At 32.7% G+C, this 21,321-nt stretch overlaps 2 protein-coding genes across 4 annotated transcripts; one reads left to right on the plus strand and one right to left on the minus strand.

The window, feature by feature from the left end:
* Window positions 1–1,698: 1,698 nt before the first annotated feature.
* Window positions 1,699–6,215, minus strand: ast (single-strand DNA endonuclease protein asteroid). 2 transcript variants are annotated; one of them, XM_073966384.1, is made up of 3 exons: window positions 4,187–4,574; window positions 3,501–4,118; window positions 1,699–3,442 (listed from the first exon to the last, which is right to left on the minus strand). In XM_073966384.1, exons 1-3 carry the CDS (start codon window positions 4,235–4,237, stop codon window positions 1,793–1,795), a joined length of 2,319 nt encoding a protein of 772 aa, XP_073822485.1. In that variant the 5' UTR covers window positions 4,238–4,574; the 3' UTR covers window positions 1,699–1,792. The 2 variants fall into 2 exon arrangements, with proteins under 2 accessions (XP_073822485.1, XP_073822484.1); XM_073966383.1 differs by having other exon boundaries at window positions 3,501–6,215.
* Window positions 6,216–9,669: 3,454 nt separating this feature from the next.
* On the plus strand, window positions 9,670–19,564 carry Atg4a (Autophagy-related 4a). Of its 2 annotated transcripts, none has more exons than XM_073971323.1 (7): window positions 9,670–9,861; window positions 14,104–14,189; window positions 14,250–15,029; window positions 15,093–15,172; window positions 15,243–15,592; window positions 18,619–19,069; window positions 19,165–19,564. In XM_073971323.1, exons 3-7 carry the CDS (start codon window positions 14,533–14,535, stop codon window positions 19,260–19,262), a joined length of 1,476 nt encoding a protein of 491 aa, XP_073827424.1. In that variant the 5' UTR covers window positions 9,670–9,861; window positions 14,104–14,189; window positions 14,250–14,532; the 3' UTR covers window positions 19,263–19,564. The 2 variants fall into 2 exon arrangements, with proteins under 2 accessions (XP_073827424.1, XP_073827425.1); XM_073971324.1 differs by having other exon boundaries at window positions 18,619–18,754.
* The last annotated feature ends 1,757 nt before the right edge of the window (window positions 19,565–21,321 follow it).

A 21,321-nucleotide genomic window follows, 5' to 3' on the forward strand; every position in this document is an offset into this window, starting at 1 on the left:
TTAAAGAGCTTTCGGACCAATAATCGTAAGTTATCAACATAATATTTTAAAGAGCTTTCGGACCAATAATCGTAAGTTATCAACATAATATTTTAAAGAGCTTTCGGACCAATAATCGTGGATTATATACGGAATATTTGTAAAGAACTTACGGACCAACAATCGTGGATTATATATAGAATATTTTTGAAGAGCTTTCAGACCAATAATCGTGGATTATATATAGAATATTTTTGAAGAGCTTTCAGACCAATAATCGTGGATTATATATAGAATATTTTTGAAGAGCTTTCGGACCAATAATCGTGGATTATATATAGAATATTTTTGAAGAGCTTTCGGACCAATTATCGTGTATTATCAATATAATATTTTTGAAGAGCTTTCGGACTAAAAATTGTGGATTATCAATAGAATATTTTTGAATTGCTTTCGGACCAATAATCGTGGATAATCTATAGATTATTTTGAAGAGCTTTCGGACCAATAATCGTGGTTTATCTATAGAATATTTTTGAAGAGCTTTCGGATTATATATGGAACATTTTTGAAGAGCTTTCGGAACAATATTATATAGAATATTTTTAAAGAGCTTACGGACCAACAATCGTGTATTATCTATATATTTTTTAAGAGCTTTCGGACCAATAATCATCGATTTATTTATTTATTCATTCTTTTATTTTATAACATGATAGAAAATACAACACATGAGCAAAAAAATATAACAATAGAATATTTTTGAAGAGCTTTCGACCAATAATCGTGGATTATCAATAGAATATTTTTGAAGAGCTTTCAGACTAAAAATCGTTGATTATCTATAGAATATTTTTTGAAGAACTTTCGTATCAATAATAGTAGATTTTAAATACAATATATTTTGTAGAGCTTATTGTTTAAAGAATTTTTAGACCATTAATGGTGAGTTTTTTTTTTAATATTTTCTGAATAGCTTTCCGAACAATACTTGAGAATATTTTTTTAGTTTGAAGAGCTTTGAGTTAATTAATTCAGATAATTATTTGAGGCCAATATTGTGGGTTTAAAAACTTTCAGACCCAACAGTTTGCAAGTGAATAATCGTGAACTTTTCTCGAAGGCCTTTTAGACTCCATATTGTGGGCTTTTAAGGAATACATTTTAGACATTGTAAAAACATATGTATTTCTATCAAGAACCATTATGTTTTGAAATTTTTGAGACATTTCCGACCAATAATTTTGGAATTTGGCTGACTTCCGTATCGTCAATTGCTTTACAAATGACTGAAAATCTGCGAAGTATTAGGTTTCTTTAGGCCGTTATACTTAACAACTGCAAAGCTACGTGTTTCAAAATGACAAAAATACTCATTTTTAACGCAGGTAAAAAGCAAACATATATCATTTTTATTTCTGATACATTTAGTTGCTTTTTCGAGGAACAATGTAGGAGTGTGCAACTGAAATATTTTGAAGAAGTTTAAACAACACAAAGCAACTGAAGATACGGAAGTCAGCCTTTTGGTAATAGTTCAAAGAACTTTCAACAGTCGTGTATTTTTTAAGAGCTTTTCAATGCCATTTCACATGCTCAGATTTTGTTGATAAATGATTCGGCATTTGACTGCCTTAGAGGACATCTAGAGTAATAATAATTGTGGAGCATAACATATTTTAATCAAGCATTAAACAAACCCCAAACAAATGAAATTAGTTTTTTACATTAAACGATTTTTTCTTTTATTATAAAAAATAATAAAAATGTAGTTATTCTCTTAACATTTTTTCTAATTTAATTTTATGTATTATTAGCTAACTTTTAACATAGCACAAAATTTATTGTTCAAGTCAATGAATTCATCCTCACCTTCCCCAGTACTACTTAACATATCGGCATAAGGATCTGCCGCTTGTGTGCTGTTATCGCCTTGAGCAGCTTTCTTCCTCTCCAATTGACGTTTCTTTTTCAAGATTTTCTTATTAACAGTTTTCGCAGATTGTTGCGCCTCAGCATTTTTCCAACTGGGTATGAATTGTTGACACCATTGCCACAAATAACTGTAGAAATCAAACATCATTTGGGAATCTTTAAAAATGAAATTTCGTATATGATATTCCACATCTAAACGATTGCGAAATAGATCATAAAGATTATATAAGAATGTGCCACAATAGAGTTGGCACATTTGTGGTGGTTGATGGGGAAAGGAGAGCAATGCATTCAGTGAATGTAATTGGAAGACAACGGATTGTAATTCAGCAAAAGCGTGTAACACTGTGCTGGAGAAAAGATCATATTTCTTTTTGAACAACTCTTGCATATGGAAATGTTTGAGTAACTCATTTTGCACTAAGTAACAATCAGATTTGGGTATAAATTGTATGCGTTCCGTTACAGGCATTTCTTTTAGATCATCTCGTATGCTGCGTTTTACGCCCTCAGCAGCTTCTTTGTCACGCACCTGGCGTTCCTTTTTCAATATTTTACCAAAACGTTTATTGAAGGTTTTGATATCTCTTTCGGGTGGTATTTTTGAGTCAATGGTCCTTAGTACCACCAAGCATACCAGCAATGCATGTAAGTGTATTAGATCCCAATGTTGGGACTTGTGCATCCAATAGACAATTGCCAAGAAATATAGCCTCAGATCTTGGGGTAATTTTTCAATTTCTTTGAATAGTTGATCTTTTTGTAATTCTGGCATTTTGTGTTCAAACACAGTTTGCAATATCTGCGGATTGGGGTCGTGAGGCTCAAACTCAAATTTTGGTTTCTCCTTTATTTCCACGGAAACGTACTGAATTTGTGTTACACGCGTCGCTCTTGTTAGATATGTAAAAAATAAATGCCTCACGCTACCGTCCTCATTAAGTTTCTCCACAAATTCTTCTCCTTTGACATTGTTTAGTAGCGAGTAAGTCAAACTTAATATTGGCACAGCAATTTCATTGCAATCATTGTAGGGATAATGTTCAATTTGTGGATTATTAATATATTTACGTAGATGCATTAGGTCCACGAAAAACCTAGGCAAGTGGGCTGGATAGAGCTTGTCAAGAAACCATTGAGGAAATTTAGATATGTGATCATTGGGATCATCTCTTTCGCCCTCTTCTTCTTCGTCATCTTCACTTTCAGAAGGTTCCTCAGAATCTTCCGACTTTTCTTCTGTTGCCTCAACTGCTTTAGAAGCCTCTTCTTCATTATCCTGCACTTCAGGATTTTCTTCGTTGTCATCCTCTTCAATTTCGTCTTCTTCTTCGGTAAAATCTTCATCCTCCTCTAGTTCATAATTTGAATCTTCATCACTGCTATGCTCTGCATCCTCATTATTCTCCATAAAGTCTTCAAAGGCATTTTCATAATATTTCTTAAAAAACTCGTATGACCTGCATTCTTCATTAGAATAACCACTTATTGCTGCTTCCACCTGGGCCATCAATGATTCTCTTTGATTCTGAAAAGGCAGTTACATTATAATCCATAACTATTTGTTTGACAATATTATCCCTTACCTTTTGCAATCTTGACATAATTTTATTCATGGCCGATTCTGCAGTCTCATCCTTAAGCCATTTTAGTATAAGTCTAATACGTCTTTGTTGGTGATTGGGTTTACGCCCTCGACCAATTTTTACCATGCCAGACATATAGAAATTTCTAAATGCAGAGCGTGATATATAATCATTACCCAAGAGGGCAGCAAACAATGGTAGCTTCTCCTTACTCAGGGAACCACGGGAAATAAGATTCTCCACCCTATACATGCAGCAATCCAAATATTTATAAGTCTTGCCCTTACGTAGCTTTTTCTCTTTATTATCCACAACGATTGTGTCCATTACACGTTCATTTTTGGTACGTTTTTCCAATTTCTTGGCCTCCGTTTTACGCAACTTCCTTCCATTATCTTCATTATTCTGCTTCTCCTTTTCCTTATAGGTTTTTGTGTGGGTCTTTACGGTCAATGTTATCAGAGGTATATAGCGAACATTGTGAATATAGAAATCAGAATCATAACTCAACACGGGACAGTTAAGTTTCCTTCCCAAGGCAGCCAATTCATCATCAGCTTCGAATACGCAGCGCATAACGGGTACATTACAGTCCCTAACGGCATCCACAAACACCTCCTTCATCATGAGTGGGAAAACCGTAATGGAAGCATTGGGATTTATACGTTTTATAACACAAATCTTACCGCGCATACGTTTCCCCACTGTACGCAACTTACGCTGTTCATAGCCTCCATCCATTAACACATAGGCCTTGATGTTGCACTCTGCCAGCACAACAAAGAAGTTAACCACGGCTCGATAGAACTCATCATAATCGCCTCCGAAAGCTGAATTGATTCCTGCCACATCCTTAAACAAGTTACATGCCAAGTTATCACCATCAATGACCAAGTTTGTGTCGTGTAGTTCGTATGGTGTCAAATATTTCTCTGCATTGCGAGCAATGAAACCGGTTAGACCACGTACTCCCATTATTTGTTAATAATTTAGAATAGACAATTTTTTACTAAAGATAATTCCATAAACTCAACTAAATACAATCCCACGTTCCATGTGTTAATTATTTATTATGAATACGGCACAAAGAAAATATGAAAAAATAAAGAGTTGCCAGCCAGCCCACATGTATGACAATGATAGCTCTGTTCCTTGCCCATTCGTTTGTCGATTTCATGAACGAATACACAATTTGGTTTTCATAGTCGATGGTCAGACTAGTAAGGTTTCTTGAAACCAATTTCGTTAAAGTTTCTTTTCAAGTTTCGTTAGTGTCCACACACGTTAACGTGAAATTTAAGATTTTTGCGTGTCCTCTTTATTTTACCATTCGCATTTGTTGTGTTTCTCATACCAATAAAAACAAAACAAACGTAAAAAAAACTAAAAAGCAACACAAAATAATTAACATTAATATTTAAATTAATATTAATAGTTAAATTTTCACTCTTTCATTAATCAAATGTTTTTATTAAATCTTTTTATGCTTGTTTTGTTGTTAACGTTTGCTTGAGAAAATAAAAATGAAAGAAAATGGAAGAAAAAAATTGCAACGAACATCAAGAAGAGGCAACACAACAAACACAGAAAACCATGTACATGGGTTTCACTACTTCATACCCCTCGCCTATAAACTTGACGTCGCCATGTTGAAATCGTGCTAGTCTGACCATCGACATAGCGATTGACTTTTGTGTTCGTGTGACAAACAAATGAAAGCTTTTCATTTTCGTAGCAAAAATCAGACGAACGAATACGTCGGAAATGGACAAATAGAAAAGACCCATCGTTTAGAATGAAAACTGAATTACTGGAGTAATAAAGGGCACAAAACGCATAAAAAATGGTGGGTAATATAAAACAAATTCACTTATGTCCAATTTACATTAGCAACTTTTTCGTCATTTAGAGCTGTTTCGTCATTTATTTGCTAAAACAGGCAACATTTTGCGTTATTTACCATACACAAATAAATGACGATAGCTCCCAGCTAGCATTTGGAAGTGACTTACTCACTTCCTCTACCAAAAGTAATCGCTTTCTGAACTTCTTTTCTATAAAAGAGCGATACTTTATCATTTTACAATAACAAATGTATTACTGTTCAAATTAGATCGATCTGCAAGAACTACCTAGTGTCACAGAAGAAGATGAAAATTCTGCATTTGATTGTTTACACAAACAATTTACGTTGTTTTACTATTTCTTCTCGTGAGAGAGATAAGGTGAGAGTTTTACAGCTACTCCAAGTATTTGCAAATATCAACAATAAGAAAAATATCAGTCAGTTTGATATTGTAATTGCGAAAGGTTCGTGGAAAAGTGAAATTGAAAAAATTAAATTAATAATTTAATATTTAAACATTTATAAATTGAAATGTAAAAAAGTGCAGTGACTAAATAATTGTGAATGATAAAAAGCAGAAAAAATAATAATATGTATTGTGTATAATGTGAGTGATATTTAGATAAGAAAAAATAAATTTCATTTTCTTTATCATAGAGTGAATTTGAATATTAGAAAAAAAAACAAAAAATCGAAAAAATTCCAAAAATTCAAAAGTGCCAACAGTACTTATTACACTCATTCGACAAAGAAAATTAAAACAAATAAGTTTGCAGAAATAATGATAATATAATTTGACTTTTAAAATGTAAACATTTTCGATTTTAATTTTTGTTTTATTTATTTATTTATTTATTTATTTATTCATTTATTTATTTATTTATTTATTTATTGGTCATTGCCACTATTTTATGGTAAAATATACAATATCTTTCAAACAATGTACTTATTTGTCGCCTAAAGGTACTATATCCAACAAGCATTTTCAATCGCCCATTACCCGAAGCAGTCACTCCCGGGCGATAGAAACACACATCCCCGATATCGCATTCTAATTGATGTAGGCACACCGTACGGGAAGAAATGAACCACGCACTCGTTTCCTCATAAATGTGTCTCATGCGTTGTCTTTGAAAGAATCGCTTTAGTCCAGAGTCGAGAGTCACGATGGCGATATTTTTATGAGGAAACGAATGCGTGGTTCATTTCTTCCCGTACGGTGTGCCTACATCAATTAGAATGCGATATCGCGGATGTGTGTTTCTATCGCCCGGGAGTGACTGCTTCGGGTAATGGGCGATAGAAAATGCTTGCTGGGCTACGTCATTTATTCTAAACAACGCACGAAAACACCATACTTTTATACGCAATCCTGCTTTTTCGTCATAAACTACCAAAAAATGCAACTGTTTTATGATGTCTTTGTTTGTGTGTGTTGTAGAAAAACAAAAATACTCAAACGATGACAAAAGTGAAAATAAATGGTTAAAAAACTTGCAAAAAGTATGTTTTTTTTTGGTATTAATTTAAGTTATTTGATACACATTTTTATGTTGTGAAATTCCTATTTTTTTGAATAAATATATTGTGTGCGTGTGTTTGTGTTATTGTATAAGTGTGTATGTGCGATTATGTGCGTAAGCAAATGACGCAAAAAAACAGATGTAAATACACTTCATTTGATTCTAGGATTTCGTAAAACGAAATCATTTAATATGCATATGTAAATTGGACTTTAAGCTTCGTTCCAGTACTTTTTTTAATGATAAAAGTGTCAAACTGTTTAAAATGAGTTCCACAAACACATTTTTCCAAAATGCACGGGAACGGAAAAATGGCAGAAACATCAAAAAAACTGGAGCAAATGTCAAAGTCGGCGTTTCAGCCAATCAGGAGCCGGCAAACATGTTGCACATTTTTGCTCGCCCAAATTGTCGTGTAAAAAGTTTCGGAACACCTTTCCTTTACCGACCCAACGCAGAAAATTATGAAAAAATTACCACAGATAGTGCTTTTTATCCCGATTCCAACCATGTATTGCTTTTGTTGCGGAAATGTATACTTCCCGAGATATGGGCCTACAAAAATCCACAAAGGCCCTAAAATATTTTTCTCTAAATTGCCGGACTTCGGCCGGGATTTAAGACTTTCTCCTATGGACAGGTGCAAATCTCGGGAACGGGAACAAAATTTTCTTTTAAGTTAAATATTTTTCTCTAGATATCCGGCCTTCGCTCAGGATTTAGGACTTTCTCCTATGGACAGGTGCAAATCTCGGGAACGGGAACAACATTTTCTTTTAAGTTAAATATTTTTCTCTAAATAGCCGGCCTTCGCCCGGGATTTAGGACTTTCTCCTATGGACAGGTGCAAATCTCGGGAACGGGAACAAAATTTTCTCAAGAGAGTTGACGTGTACAGCAACGAAAGAGGTTAATGCAAGTGAGGGGGCGCAGGCAGAGCCGACATGCAAGTTAGGGTTTGCGCCTGTAAAGACAAAAAGCAAACGGCCGGTTGGAAGGAGAAATGGCATGTTTCAGTGCTACGGGTGTGGTGGTGAGCACTTAAGAAAATATTGCAAATTCAGTAGATCACGGTGTTTTGCTTGTGGAGGTAAGGGCCACATAGCCAGGGTGTGTAAAGGAAGGACGGATCAAATGTCATGCAATGAAGAGAAAGAAGAGGAAGACTTTGCAAAACAATTAAGAGTGGAGTGATAGTTTTAGAGTAGGAGAAAAAATGTATTTTTAATGGTAGGCAGTAGAGTTGAATTTATTTACGCGTTCACGTTGCGCTGTCCCAGCCACTTCAGATTTTTGATGATGTTGTAGATCACAGTAGGCTCCACAGTTGAGTAGAAAGTTAGACACGGTGGGAAGTGAGCACCTACTAACCTATGGCGTCTACCAGCCATTGCTGGACAACGACACAATCGACCTAGGAACCCTAGATTTCATGAAATTGTTTCAATGGTACCAGCTAGTGTGACCAAGGACTTGGGAAAAATGTGCAAATTGTGTTAAATGTGTAAAAACTTTTGAGTTCTGTAGTGCGATTCTCTAACTAATTTTTTGAGTTACCGACAATTGTCGGTAAAATTAAAATGCTTATAATTTCGGTAATTAGCGATGTTTTTCGGTAAGGTAGCGACGAATAAGAAGCAGTCGTAAAGTTCTACCGTTAGCAAGAGTGTTGTCAACTTTTACTTGAACTTTTCATTCATAATTTTGCGTTTTAATTTTACCGATTTTTGTCGTTAACTCAAAAAATGTGTTAGAGAATCGCACTACTGGAATGAAGCTTTAATTTTTCGTTTTTATTCCCTTGTAAATTTGCACGGCGACAGCTAATTTGTTGTCGCCCGAAAATGAACTTTATGGCAACGGAATTTGACGGCGTCGGGCGACTTTTGCCATACGTAATGTAAAAATTGTTTCTCGTGTCGCAATACGGAATCGACCATTAGATTGACAGCCAGTTTCTGTATGTCGAAAGAAGAATGTGTGCGAATGAATCACGCCCGAACTTTAGTTTTCGAAACAATTTTACCTTTGCTTTTGCTTCAAAACAAAAGACAAATTTGAAAATCACACAAGAGCTTGGACGTGTTTCTTTCGCGCACATTCTTCTTTCGACATACAGAAACAGGCTGTGAGTTCCTCACTACAGCAATTTCATGATATTACGCTACTATGGAACTCGATCTAGTGACGCACAATTTCATTAAATTTTTTCATTGAAATCGCTCTAGTGTGGACCGGGACTAAACGAAAAGTAGTTGCAAGAACTTGCAAAAACGTGTACTTGCAAATGTTCGAGGAGGAATAGTTTTATTTAATTGAGCTATCATGACCTAAGGAGTTTTGTATTGAAAAAGTGATATCTAGCGAAGTCCACACACATCCAACCAATATGCTACGATCGTTTCGCTGGTGGCTCATCAGAGTAAAGTTTTGTGTAATTTCTGGTAGAAGAATAAATAAAAATTTAAACTTGGCAACACTTTGTCCTTTATTCATCTACCAGAAATAGCACACAAATTTACTCAAACGTTACCCGGGGTTTTCAAATGCCAGTATTGGCAAGACAATAGCAAAAATACAACGTGGAGATGGTATTGTTCGTATTAACACACTTAATTTCAATGTATTTTTCCAATGGCTTAATAAACCATACACATTTTAATTAATTTTTCATAGTTTTAAATACGACAAAAACGGTTATTTGTACTTTGTAAATGGTTACTTGCATTTGAATGTAGTTGCTATGTTGCACATCTGGCAGCATTGTTTCTTTGTGGCAGACTTTTTAATATTCCTCCATACACACATTCGCAAAGAGATTTCCTTTATTGTTGTGGTTCTTTTGTTTTGCTTACTACGGGAAAATTATTTGAGAGTTTTATTTTAACAAATAAACCTGTTAAAAGTTATTAAATTCCTACAAAAATAGGTTCAAAGCACTGCCAAATAAGCAGAATTATTGAAAATATTAAATTTGTAGCGATAACTAAAGGTGAAGTCTGAAAAAAAAAAATAAAATTATTTGTGCTGTATGTTTGTCTAATGTTTTCGTTTTTTTCCTTGTTCTTGATGATGACAACTTTTTCAAAGGTGTCATAAAGAGAATGTAAACATATTGATACGAGAGCAAGTGCATGTTAGAAAAAAGAGAAGTAAATGCATAGTTCGGGATTAGAAAGCATAGAGTTGCCGTTGTAAATAGTTGGCGAAATTTAATCAAGTGATTTTTTTAATTCTAAAAACCGTTACTTTTTTAAAAAAGTGCCGCATATTAAATCGCGATTATACTTTAAATTTTCCAATTCTACTTAGTATTGAAAAGTCATTTAATATAAAATACGTAATTGTATTAATTGCGTATTAAACATTTGTTTGCATTATTATTATTAAATCGGTAGATGATATATAAGATAAGAAATTATAATATAAAAATGTTATAATAGAAATATTTGAAGTGGAGTAAAATGACTTCATATCAACATATTTAGGGGATGTACATACTTGTAGAGAGGGTGGTATATACTTGTAGAGCGAAGCGTGGTAGTCCAATCAGTAACGAATACGAATTAATTTTGTTGATTTTTTGAAATTATTTGTTGGTATGGTTTGTGTTCTTGTTGTTACCATAAGAAAAACAATGTCTAGAGTTGTTATGAAGTCTTTTTGTTACCGATATTATGGATCGGGAAGAAATTCTTGAGATTATATATTAGCACTAATACATGTAATCTTGTATTTCTTTTGCATTATGGTAGATTTAGAAAATCCCAGTGGTCAACGATTAACCCGATCAATATAACTGAAATTATGTTGTTACAAGTTCGAAACCTTGAACTGTGGTTGGGTTGGGACGTTCATATGTTCTTAAGGAGGGGTCGATATCTCCGATAAATCCTCCATTTTCTAGACTTCCAAAGCCCCTTGCTGGCATAGAAATATTATCGAATGCTGGTGAAGGGAAACGGAATTCCCCAATTTTTTTTTTGTATTTCAGCAACATCTGTACAGCATAAAAATGTGTGTCGTGGGCCTAATTATACCACTTCATGATTCAATCACACAGCGGAGAATAAGATGTATGAAGAGATGGCCCTAAATATTGGGACATATCGGGGCCCATATCTCAGGAAGAATAATCGCCTAGGAGTTTTAGTTGGTCACCTTAGGATTTTTAGAGATTCAGGGTCATTGTGTCAGTAAGCATGAACTTGCCCAGAAAAAAGATTATATCGGTATAATCAGAATCACAAGCACTACCTTCGATGGAAATTTCAAAACTATCCTCGAACAGTTCTTAATCTGCACTTAAGTGAAAATTTTGAATTTTTGTCCGATACAGACCATCTTGGAACTTGGATGTTTCGGCCAAACCGGACACGCAATTCGTAAGTTATCGTGCTGATTAGTTTTTTAGTTTTTGCCCCCAGAGTTTTTGGAGCTTTTGTGTCATTATTTCAGGTGCGCAATTTTGCGACATTTCTGTGGAAAGCAGGGAAGGAGTGGGCCATATATTCCACATTCAGAACTGTTATCTACTTACTTACTTAGCTGGTCCGTTACAGAACATTTGTTCCATAGACCGAACTAAGAAAAGATCTCCAATTCTCTCTGTTTCGTGCTTTGCTTTTTGGAATACCGCGCCTTGTCGTCTCATCATCCACTTGTTTGCGACATCGAAACCTGAAACCTCTTTTAACGGAACTGATATCTATCATGCAAAAATATTAAAGTACTAACTTCAGCGTTGTGCGAAAAAAATGTTAAACATTTGTGGTGGATGTACCCAAGAGTGTGGGCGATACGAGGTTCAATGTTAGGATCAAAGCGTTAGATCCGTTAGTGTGCACCAGCCAGACAGGCAGGCGGCATAGCTAAATCGTCTTCAAATTGCCTGAAATAGATTTCGTTCAAACATACTTTACAGTGAAGTTCGTTATGGGGAAGTTCGACTGTGTATTTTTTAAATCCTGGATTTTTAAATAGTGTTTTAAAGTTGTGGATTTTTAAATATTTTTTAAAAATCGCGGATTTTTAAATATTTTTTAAAAATATCGGAATTTTAAATATTTTTTTAAAAATCGCGGATTTTTAAAAATTTTTTAAAAATAGCGGATTTTTAAATATTTTTTTAAAATCGCGGATTTTTAAATATTTTTTAAAAATCGGGGATTTTTAAATATTTTTTAATTATTTTTATTTTTTTTTAATTTTTAATTATTATTTTTTGTTGTGGATTTGAATATTTTTTTTTTTAAATCATGGATTTTTTTATTTTTTTTTTTAATATTTCTTCTTGTGATTTTAGTTCGGCTATAGGTCCTTGTAATAAAAAAAAAACGAAATTTTGTTTTATTTTTAATTATTTATTTTTAATTATATTTTTTTTAAATATTTTTAATAATCGTTAATTGGCAATATTGTAAAAAGTTTTTTAATCCTGGAATCCTGGATTTTTAATTTTTTTAATTCGTGTATTTTTTAATATATTTTTAAATTCGAGGATTTTTAATTATTCGAATTTAAAAAATTCGAGGTTTTTTATATACTTTTTAAATTCGTGGAGTTTTTAAATATGTTTTAAAATTCGTGGATTTTTAAATATTTTTTTTTAAATTCCTGGATTTTTAAATATTTTTTTTTAAATTCCTGGATTTTTAAATATTTTTTTTTTTAATTTCGTGTATTTTTAAATATTTTTTTATCGTGATTTTTTTTTAATATTTTTTTAAATCGAATTTAAAGAAATATTAAAAACCAGAATTTAATGAATAATTAAAAAACGATTTAAAAATATTTGAAGATATTTAAATGTTTTTTAATTATTCATTAAATCCTGGATTTTAAATATTTCTTTATTTTTTATTTCTTGTATTATTAAATATTTTTAATTCGTAGATTTTTATTTTTTTAAATTGTGGTTTTTTTAATCGAGAATTTTCAAATATTTTAACAAAATCGTGGATTTTCAAATTTATTTAAATATTTTTTAAAAATCGTAGAATTTTAAATATTTTTTTAAAATCGGAAAATTTTAAATATTTTAAAAAATCCTGGATTTTTAAACATTTTTAAGAAATCGTAAATTAAAAAAAAAAAAATAAAAATCGTGGGTTTTTAATGTTTTTTTTTTAACAGGGGAATTTTTAATTTTGATTTTTAAATATTCTTTAATAATCGTTAATTTTGCAAAATTTTTAAAAGATGTGAATTTTTAAATATTTTTTAATAATCGTGTTTTTTTTTTAAATATTCTTTAATTTCAAGCTTTCTAAATATTTTCTAAAAATCGTGGATTTTTAAATATTTTTCCAAAAATTGTTGATTTTAAACATTTTTTAAAAATCGTGAACTTAAAAAAAATTCCAAAATGCGTGGATTATTAAATATTAAATTAATCGTGGATTTTCAAATATTTTTTTTTAAAAAATCGCAGATTTTTAAATATTTTTTTTTTAAAAAATCGCAGATTTTTAAATATTTTTTTTTAAAAATCGTGTATTTTTAAATATTTTTTTATAAATCGTGGATTATTTATATTTTTTTATAAATCATGGATTTTTATTTATAAACTATATTTTAAAATCTTGGATTTTTAAACATTTTTTTACGAATAGTGGATTTAAAAAAAAAATAGATTTTTATTTTTTTTAAATTCTTGTATTTTTAAATATTTTTTAATTCGTGGATTTTTAATAATCTTTTTAAAATCATGATTTTTTTAAATATTTTTTTTTTTAAAAATCGAGAATTTTCAAATATTTTAATAAAAGCGTGGATTTTCAAATTTATTTAAATATATTTTTAAAGATCGTAGAATTTTAAATATTTTATTTTAAATCCAAGATTTCTAAATAATTTCTAAAAATCGTGGATTTTAAAATATTTTTTTCAAAAATTGTGGATTTTAAATATTTTTTTAAAAATCGTGAATTGTAAAATGTTTTTCAGAAAGCGTGGATTATTAAATATTTTTAAAAATAATTGTGGATTATTAAATATTTTTTTACGAATATTGGATTTTTAAAAATTTTCTGAAATCATAATTTTTAATAGTTTTTAAAAACCGTGTATTTTCAAATATATTTCCAAAATTATTATTTCGATGAGGCACAGTTTTGGTCACATTAAAGTGCATCTACCCTCGTTACCCTAAAGGCTGAGGGTATAAACCCCTTGAATGTATTTAGTTACCATTTTAGTTCATAGTTCGATAATGTTTTTTATTGTTTTTCAGATCACCTGTCACTGTCTATACTAGAGAAGTAAAAGCGACCCGATGCGTAGAAACCCATCCTGCTTAATACGGAAACACTGGTTGTGGTAAGTTGAATCTCAAATTATGTTGTTAAAATCCAATAATATTTACCTCGATATTTTCAGAAAAAGTTCAACCAAATTGGCTTTGAATATCATTGAATCCTATTGGTCCGCTGGCTGTTCATTTTTCTTGGACACAACCAGCTGTTGGGCTACGGGATTATATTGGGGAATTTTTGCCGTTGCCGCTGGTGTTTTTATAATTCATATAGTGGCTTCGTTACCTTGGTTGGGACAACATCCCGTCGAACTTTATCGCCAAAGTCCCCAACTCTATTATCTGCGTTTGAAGTGTATCGCAAACATCGATCGTTTTATCGATTTGTACACCAATGTGTCACGTAAAATGGATAGTGTTTTTGAGACATACTTAGGCCCTGATGGCGTTTTGGCAGGGGCGGTGGTGGGTGCTGTGGCGGGTGCAACTGGTGAACCAGATGATATACCAAATGTGAATACCACAGTTTGGATATTGGGTAAAAGTTATAATGCCATACAAGAATTGGAATTAATACGTCGTGATGTTCAGTCACGTTTGTGGTGTACATACCGGCGGGGATTTGTACCACTGGGCGAACCGCAACTGACAACCGACAAAGGTTGGGGTTGTACATTGCGATGTGGACAGATGGTATTGGCACAGGCATTGATTGACTTGCATTTGGGTAGAGATTGGTTTTGGACACCCGAAACAAGAGATCAGACCTACTTGAAAATTGTCAATCGATTTGAAGACTCAAGGAAAAGTTATTTTTCGATACATCAAATCGCCTTAATGGGAGATTCGGAAGATAAGAAGGTGGGCCAGTGGTTTGGTCCCAATACAGTGGCTCAAGTTTTAAAGTATGTGGGAAATTTAATGGATAAGCTGTGGATGGCAATAAAATGTATTTTTAATTTTTTTAGGAAACTAGTGCGTTATGATGACTGGTGTAGCCTAATGATTCACGTGGCCATGGACATGTCAATTGTCTCAGATGAAATTAGTAGGCTTCTGTTTGTTTTCTAAGGTAGAATTTTTCCTTTAATGTTTATTTTTTGTTTGTTCTTTTCTAGTGTCCCTTTGCTTGGGGAATCCTCAAAACGAAGAATCCTGGAAGCCGTTGCTGCTTATTATACCCCTGCGCTTGGGTCTAAGTGACATTAATCCAATTTATATACCAGCCTTGAAGAAATGTTTTGAATTGGTTGGATTTTGTGGCATGATTGGTGGCCGTCCAAATCAGGCGTTATATTTTATGGGTTATGTAGATGATGAGGTGTTGTTCTTGGATCCCCATACCACACAAAGATGCGGTTCGGTGGGACAAAAAACCACACAAGATGAAATTGAGTTTGATGCCACATTTCATCAGAAATATGCTGGACGAATACCATTTACACATATGGATCCATCGTTGGCAGTGGTAAGCAAATGCAAAATTTCCAATAGCGGTATTCACTCATCGTTGTAAAGTGGCATTGTAGATCTTGTACATGTTGTTAATATTGTAGATCTACAAGTGTTTACAATACCACAACAACAAAATACATGAAAGTTTAATTTACCACAGGGTTGTTAATTTACTCGACCTAAAAGTCTTGTAAACATTCCATTGTACTTTTACAAGGGTTAGAACAGCTGATTGTTGTGCCGTCACTTTGTTGTGAGTTTTATTTTATGTTGGAGTTTTGTTTTTTGGTGGAAAAATGGGAAAAATAAAAAGAATAAAAGATAATAAAATAATGGAGGCCAAGAAAAAAATATTTTTTATGAAAAAAGTGTAATAAAACTGAAACTAAAAGATAGACTTACGACGACGTTAAGATGCTTTGATTTGTTTACGATATTCACAAAAAAGACATTCACACTTCGTTGTAAAAAAACCCTGGTACATATAGTACATTAACAAGAGTTGTAAATCTACCACAATGAGTGAATACCGCTAATGTTTATATCCTACACCACACTGTGGTAAGGGGTATTATGTCTTTGTGCATTACATTGTAACATGCAAAAAGAAACGAAATAGACCCATGGTTCCTTTTGATGATCTGCATAGATTCACTTTCTGAGTCGATTTACGCATCTCCGTCTGTCTGCCCATGAATTTTTATAAACAAATTACAGATCACAATTATTGTGAGATTCGCATAAAAATTGGGGAGCTTATCTTTTTTTGCTCAAAGGAGGAATCCTAATTATTTTGGTAAGAATCGGTCCGGTTTTGGTCGATTTGAGGTATTTGATGCACCAAACACGCTATATATGTCCAATTATGATGAAATGTGAAATATGTGACTGAATCTGGACTTAAAATGCATGTGCCAAATTATATCGAAATCGGTTAAGATTTGGATATAGCTGCCATATATATTTTCGGCCGATTTGAGGTATTTGATGCACCAAACACGCTATATATATCCGATTCCAATGAAATTTGGAATATGTGAATATATTTAGTCAAAAAATAAATGTGCCAAATTATATCGAAATCGGATCAAATTTGGACATAGCTCCCATATATATTTTCGGCCGATTTAAGGTATTTGATACACCAAACACACTGTATATGTCCAATTTTGATGAAATTTGGAATATGTGACGGAATTCAGTCTAGAAATAATTGTGCCAAATTGTATCGAAATCGGTTCAGATTTGGATATAGCTCCCATATATATTTTCGGCCGATTTGAGGTATTTGATGCACCAAACACACTGTATATGTCCAATTTTGATGACATTTGGAATATGTGACCATATTTAGACAAGAAATAAATGTGCCAAATTATATCGAAATCGCTTCAGATTTGGATATAGCTCCCATATATATTTTCGGCCGATTTAAGGTATTTGATGCACTAAACACGCTATATATGTCCGATTTCAATGATATTTGGAATGTATGACGGAATGCAGTCTAGAAATAATTGTGCCAAATTATATCGATATCGGTTCAGATTTAGATATAGCTCCCATATATATTTTCGGCGGATTTGAGGTATTTGATTCACCAAACACACTGTATATGTCTAATTTTGATGAAATTTGGAATATGTGACCATATTTAGTCAAGAAATAAATGTGCCAAATTATATCGAAATTGGTTAAGATTTGGATATAGCTCCCATATATATTTTCTGCAGATTTGAGGTATTTGATGCACCAAACACACTGTATAATCACAATTTTGATGAAATTTGGAATATGTGACATATTTAGTCAAGAAATAAATGTGCCAAATTATATCGAAATTGGTTAAGATTTGGATATAGCTCCCATATATATTTTCTGCAGATTTGAGGTATTTGATGCACCAAACACACTGTATAATCACAATTTTGATGAAATTTGGAATATGTGACATATTTAGTCAAGAAATAAATGTGCCAAATTATATCGAAATTGGTTCAGATTTGGATATAGCTCCCATATATATTTTCGGCGGATTTGAGGTATTTGATTCGCCAAACACACTGTATATGTCCAATTTTGATGAAATTTGGAATATGTGACCATATTTAGTCAAGAAATAAATGTGCCAAATTATATCGAAATCGGTTCAGATTTGGATATAGCTCCCATATATATTTTCTGCAGATTTGAGGTATTTGATGCACCAAACACACTGTATAATCACAATTTTGATGAAATTTGGAATATGTGACATATTTAGTCAAGAAATAAATGTGCCAAATTATATCGAAATTGGTTCAGATTTGGATATAGCTCCCATATATATTTTCGGCGGATTTGAGGTATTTGATTCACCAAACACACTGTATATGTCCAATTTTGATGACATTTGGAATATGTGACCATATTTAGTCAAGAAATAAATGTGCCAAATTATATCGAAATCGCTTCAGATTTGAATATAGGTCCCATATATATTTTCGGCCGATTTGAGGTATTTTATGCACCAAACACGCTATATATGTCCAATTATGATGAAACTTGGAATATGTGACGGAATTTGATCTAGAAATAAATGTGTCAAATTATTTCGACATCGGTTCAGATTTGGATATAGCTCTCATATATTTTCGGCCGATTTGGGGAATTTGAGGCACCAAACACGTTATATATGTCCAATTTTGATGAAATTTGGAATATGCGACGGAATTTGGTCTAGAAATAAATGTGCCAAAATATATCGATATCGGTTCAGATTTAGATATAGCTCCCATATATATTTTCGGCCGATTTGAGGTATTTTATGCACCAAACACGCTATATATGTCCAATTTTGACGAAATGTGGAATATGTGACCGAATTTAGTCTAGAAATAAATATGCCAAATTATATGGAAATCGGCTCAGACTTGGCTAGCTCCCATATATATTTTAAATATTCATAGGGTTTGAAATAGTCGGCCCCGCCTGACTTTAGTCCTTTTTTACTGGTTGAAATTTTAATTAATTTATTTTTTTTTGCATTTTTCTTTACAGTGTTTCCTGTGTAAAACTCGTATTTCATTTGACATTTTGCTAGAGGACTTGAAGACAAAAGTTCTCACCGCAAGTACCCAGCCATTGTTTGAAATAATTAAAACAAGATCCCCGGAGTGGGTATCGAGTATGCCAGGTACTACTACCACTATGCCTTACAATCTCACATCTTCTAATACCAATACAACTACTACTTCACACATAAGTAGAACATATCAATATCCTTGTAAAAATACAACAACAACAAACAACTCTAAAGAAGATCAAATAATGCAAACAAGCGATAATTGTTTCAATTCTTTTGAAGATTTTTCACAAGCGAGTGAAATGAATACAAGCTCCTTGCAAACATTTCAAACAATTGGTTACAACACCAACTTCAACTCTGATGACTTGACAAGTTATAGTTCGACAACAACACGACGAACTATAAGTTGTGGGGATACAGAAGGTTTTTGTTGAACTTTTTTTCTTTTGTTTGATATTTGGAATTTTAATAGTTTAAAGAATTTAATAATCGTTATAAATTTCCCTTTACGTTTACAGATTTCGAAAAACTAAATCACACTTCAGAGGAGCTAAGGCCACGTAATTGCTGTGATGAATATGCTGGTTCCGATGATGATTTTGAATTTATATCATAGTTTAAAATGCAACAGTGTCTTTTTTTACAAAAAAAAAAAAAAAATTGCTAATTACAAAGTTTGTATTTATTGTTTTACAAAAAAAGAAATCGAAAAAGTGTTATTTAAAGTGGTGGTAACAAATCCCCAAAAAACAGGCTAGCGAAAATGTCCTCATATTTTCACAACTTCTAAAAAGGATTTGTATTGTACCCTACAGCAATTTTAGTAATATTTAGTGGTAAACAAAAAATCCGATTTATATTTAGTCTCAATTTATTTTTCTTTTTTATGTAAAAAATAATAAATAATATTAAACTAAATAATCCGATGTTTGGTGTTAAAAGTGCAAGCGTGACTGCCCGCCAGGCACTCACTTAAACTAAGCAAAAAAAATCTTTTTTTGTTTTATTAACTACTTTATTAAACTTTGACCATTGTATATATGTTTGCATGTATGTTTTATTGCCCTGATTTTAACAGTTTTTTAATGAATTGTTATTCCATAGACCCCCTCCGCTCACAACTCCTGTAACCCCCCATTAAATGAACAATGGTTTTATCTTTGAAAAAATCGAAAGTAAACACACCCTTTTTGTGAAGCCTTTCAATAAATAACCATTCGTACAAATTGCTTTATTAGTTGACAGTGTGCGCAAAGTAAGCCAATAAACTATGTATCAGCGAATTGAATAGATTGATTTTTTTTTGTGTGTGTAACTTCTAGTGCTAATTAATATTAATTTCATATAATTTGTTCATATTTTCTATTGTTAGAAAAAAAGAGTTAGTCACACACACGATTGGTGCATAGGGTTGTTACTTAAAGTTTGATATTGTTAATATCACAAATAATTCGAAAGATGCTTTTGCAGGATGCTTGCTTCTGAGCACAAGGGTGTTTACGGAGAGGTGGAGGTGGTTGCTGTGTGCTGTTACTTACTTAGCTGGCCTTTTACAGAACATTTGTTGCATAAGCCGAGCTAAGAAAAGATCTTCTTTATTCTCTGTTTGTTGCTGTATTTTCCCAATTTGGGATATGGCGTTTTCTGATGTCGTATTTCACTTGTTCGCTCCATCGAAACCTTGGTCTCCAGATTTACGCCCCTTTAGCGGGTTCATCAACACTCGTTCTTATGACATGCCTAGCCAACGAAAGAAAAGAAAAACAAACCCCTGTAAAGTTGACGGACCCCCTCAAACGTTTTAAGGACCATGATCTGCGAATCTGCACCTGGAATGTTCGCACTCTTTATAGAGAAGGTGCAGTCTTCGCATTGGCAGACGTACTTGAAAAGTACAAGACCGATATTACTGCCATACAGAAATACGATGGATTGGGAAAGGCGTCACAACAACACCTAAAGGTGACGCACTGTATTATAGCTGCCATGACGTAAAGCATGAGTTTGGTTGTGGATTCGTAGTTAGTCGGAGACTAAAACATCTGGTATCCAGCTTCACCCCAGTGAATGAAAGTGTCGATAATCGGGGAAAGAAGTCGGCGGAAGATATCGACATGAATGCCCTAAAAATCGATTAATAAATCATCGATAATTTTTATCATCACTTTTGAATAAAAAGTAAAAGGAATTAGTGGTGAAGTGATCGACTGATCAAAATTTATATATTTTACTTTGAATTTTGTTTGTTTTTGAAATAAATTGTTGACCGCCAGCGTCAAAGTGTTTTGAATTGAAATACATTATCTTTTTCTTGAATAACAATAAACAACACGTAAGTATCTCCAGTATACTTGTGTTGTGTGTGTACTTGTGCTTTGTACCTAGAATTTCAATTTGTTGTTTGTCGCGCCGTACAACAACAAGTCAATCTTGGTTCCTGAAATATCTTTAATTTTTCTGGAACCTTATAAGTCCTTTCGCCTGGAACGGAACTTATACAGAAAGACTTGCTGCAATTCGAATAAAAGCAAAATTCTTCAACATCAGCTTTATTTGCGCTCATGCTCCACCTGAAGAAAAGGACGAACAGACCAAAGATATATTTTACGAGCGCTTAGAAGAAACATATGACCGTTGCCCTGCCCATGACATTAAAATCATTCTAGGCGATTTTA

The sequence above is a fragment of the Musca autumnalis genome, unplaced genomic scaffold (assembly GCF_047663935.1).
Source record: "Musca autumnalis isolate F117 unplaced genomic scaffold, ASM4766393v1 scaffold_2, whole genome shotgun sequence".
NCBI lineage: Eukaryota > Metazoa > Arthropoda > Insecta > Diptera > Muscidae > Musca > Musca autumnalis.

Bases quoted from the DNA above. Each gene is read 5' to 3' on its own strand.
- Atg4a (XM_073971323.1), top strand. From the start codon at position 14,533: ATGGATAGTGTTTTTGAGACATACTTAGGCCCTGATGGCGTTTTGGCA. The intron at 15,173-15,242 runs GTAGGCTTCTGT...GTTCTTTTCTAG, and splicing joins AATTGTCTCAGATGAAATTA to TGTCCCTTTGCTTGGGGAAT. The intron at 15,593-18,618 runs GTAAGCAAATGC...TTTTCTTTACAG, and splicing joins TGGATCCATCGTTGGCAGTG to TGTTTCCTGTGTAAAACTCG.
- ast (XM_073966383.1), bottom strand. From the start codon at position 4,475: ATGGGAGTACGTGGTCTAACCGGTTTCATTGCTCGCAATGCAGAGAAA. The intron at 3,443-3,500 runs GTAAGGGATAAT...CTGCCTTTTCAG, and splicing joins TTATGTCAAGATTGCAAAAG to AATCAAAGAGAATCATTGAT.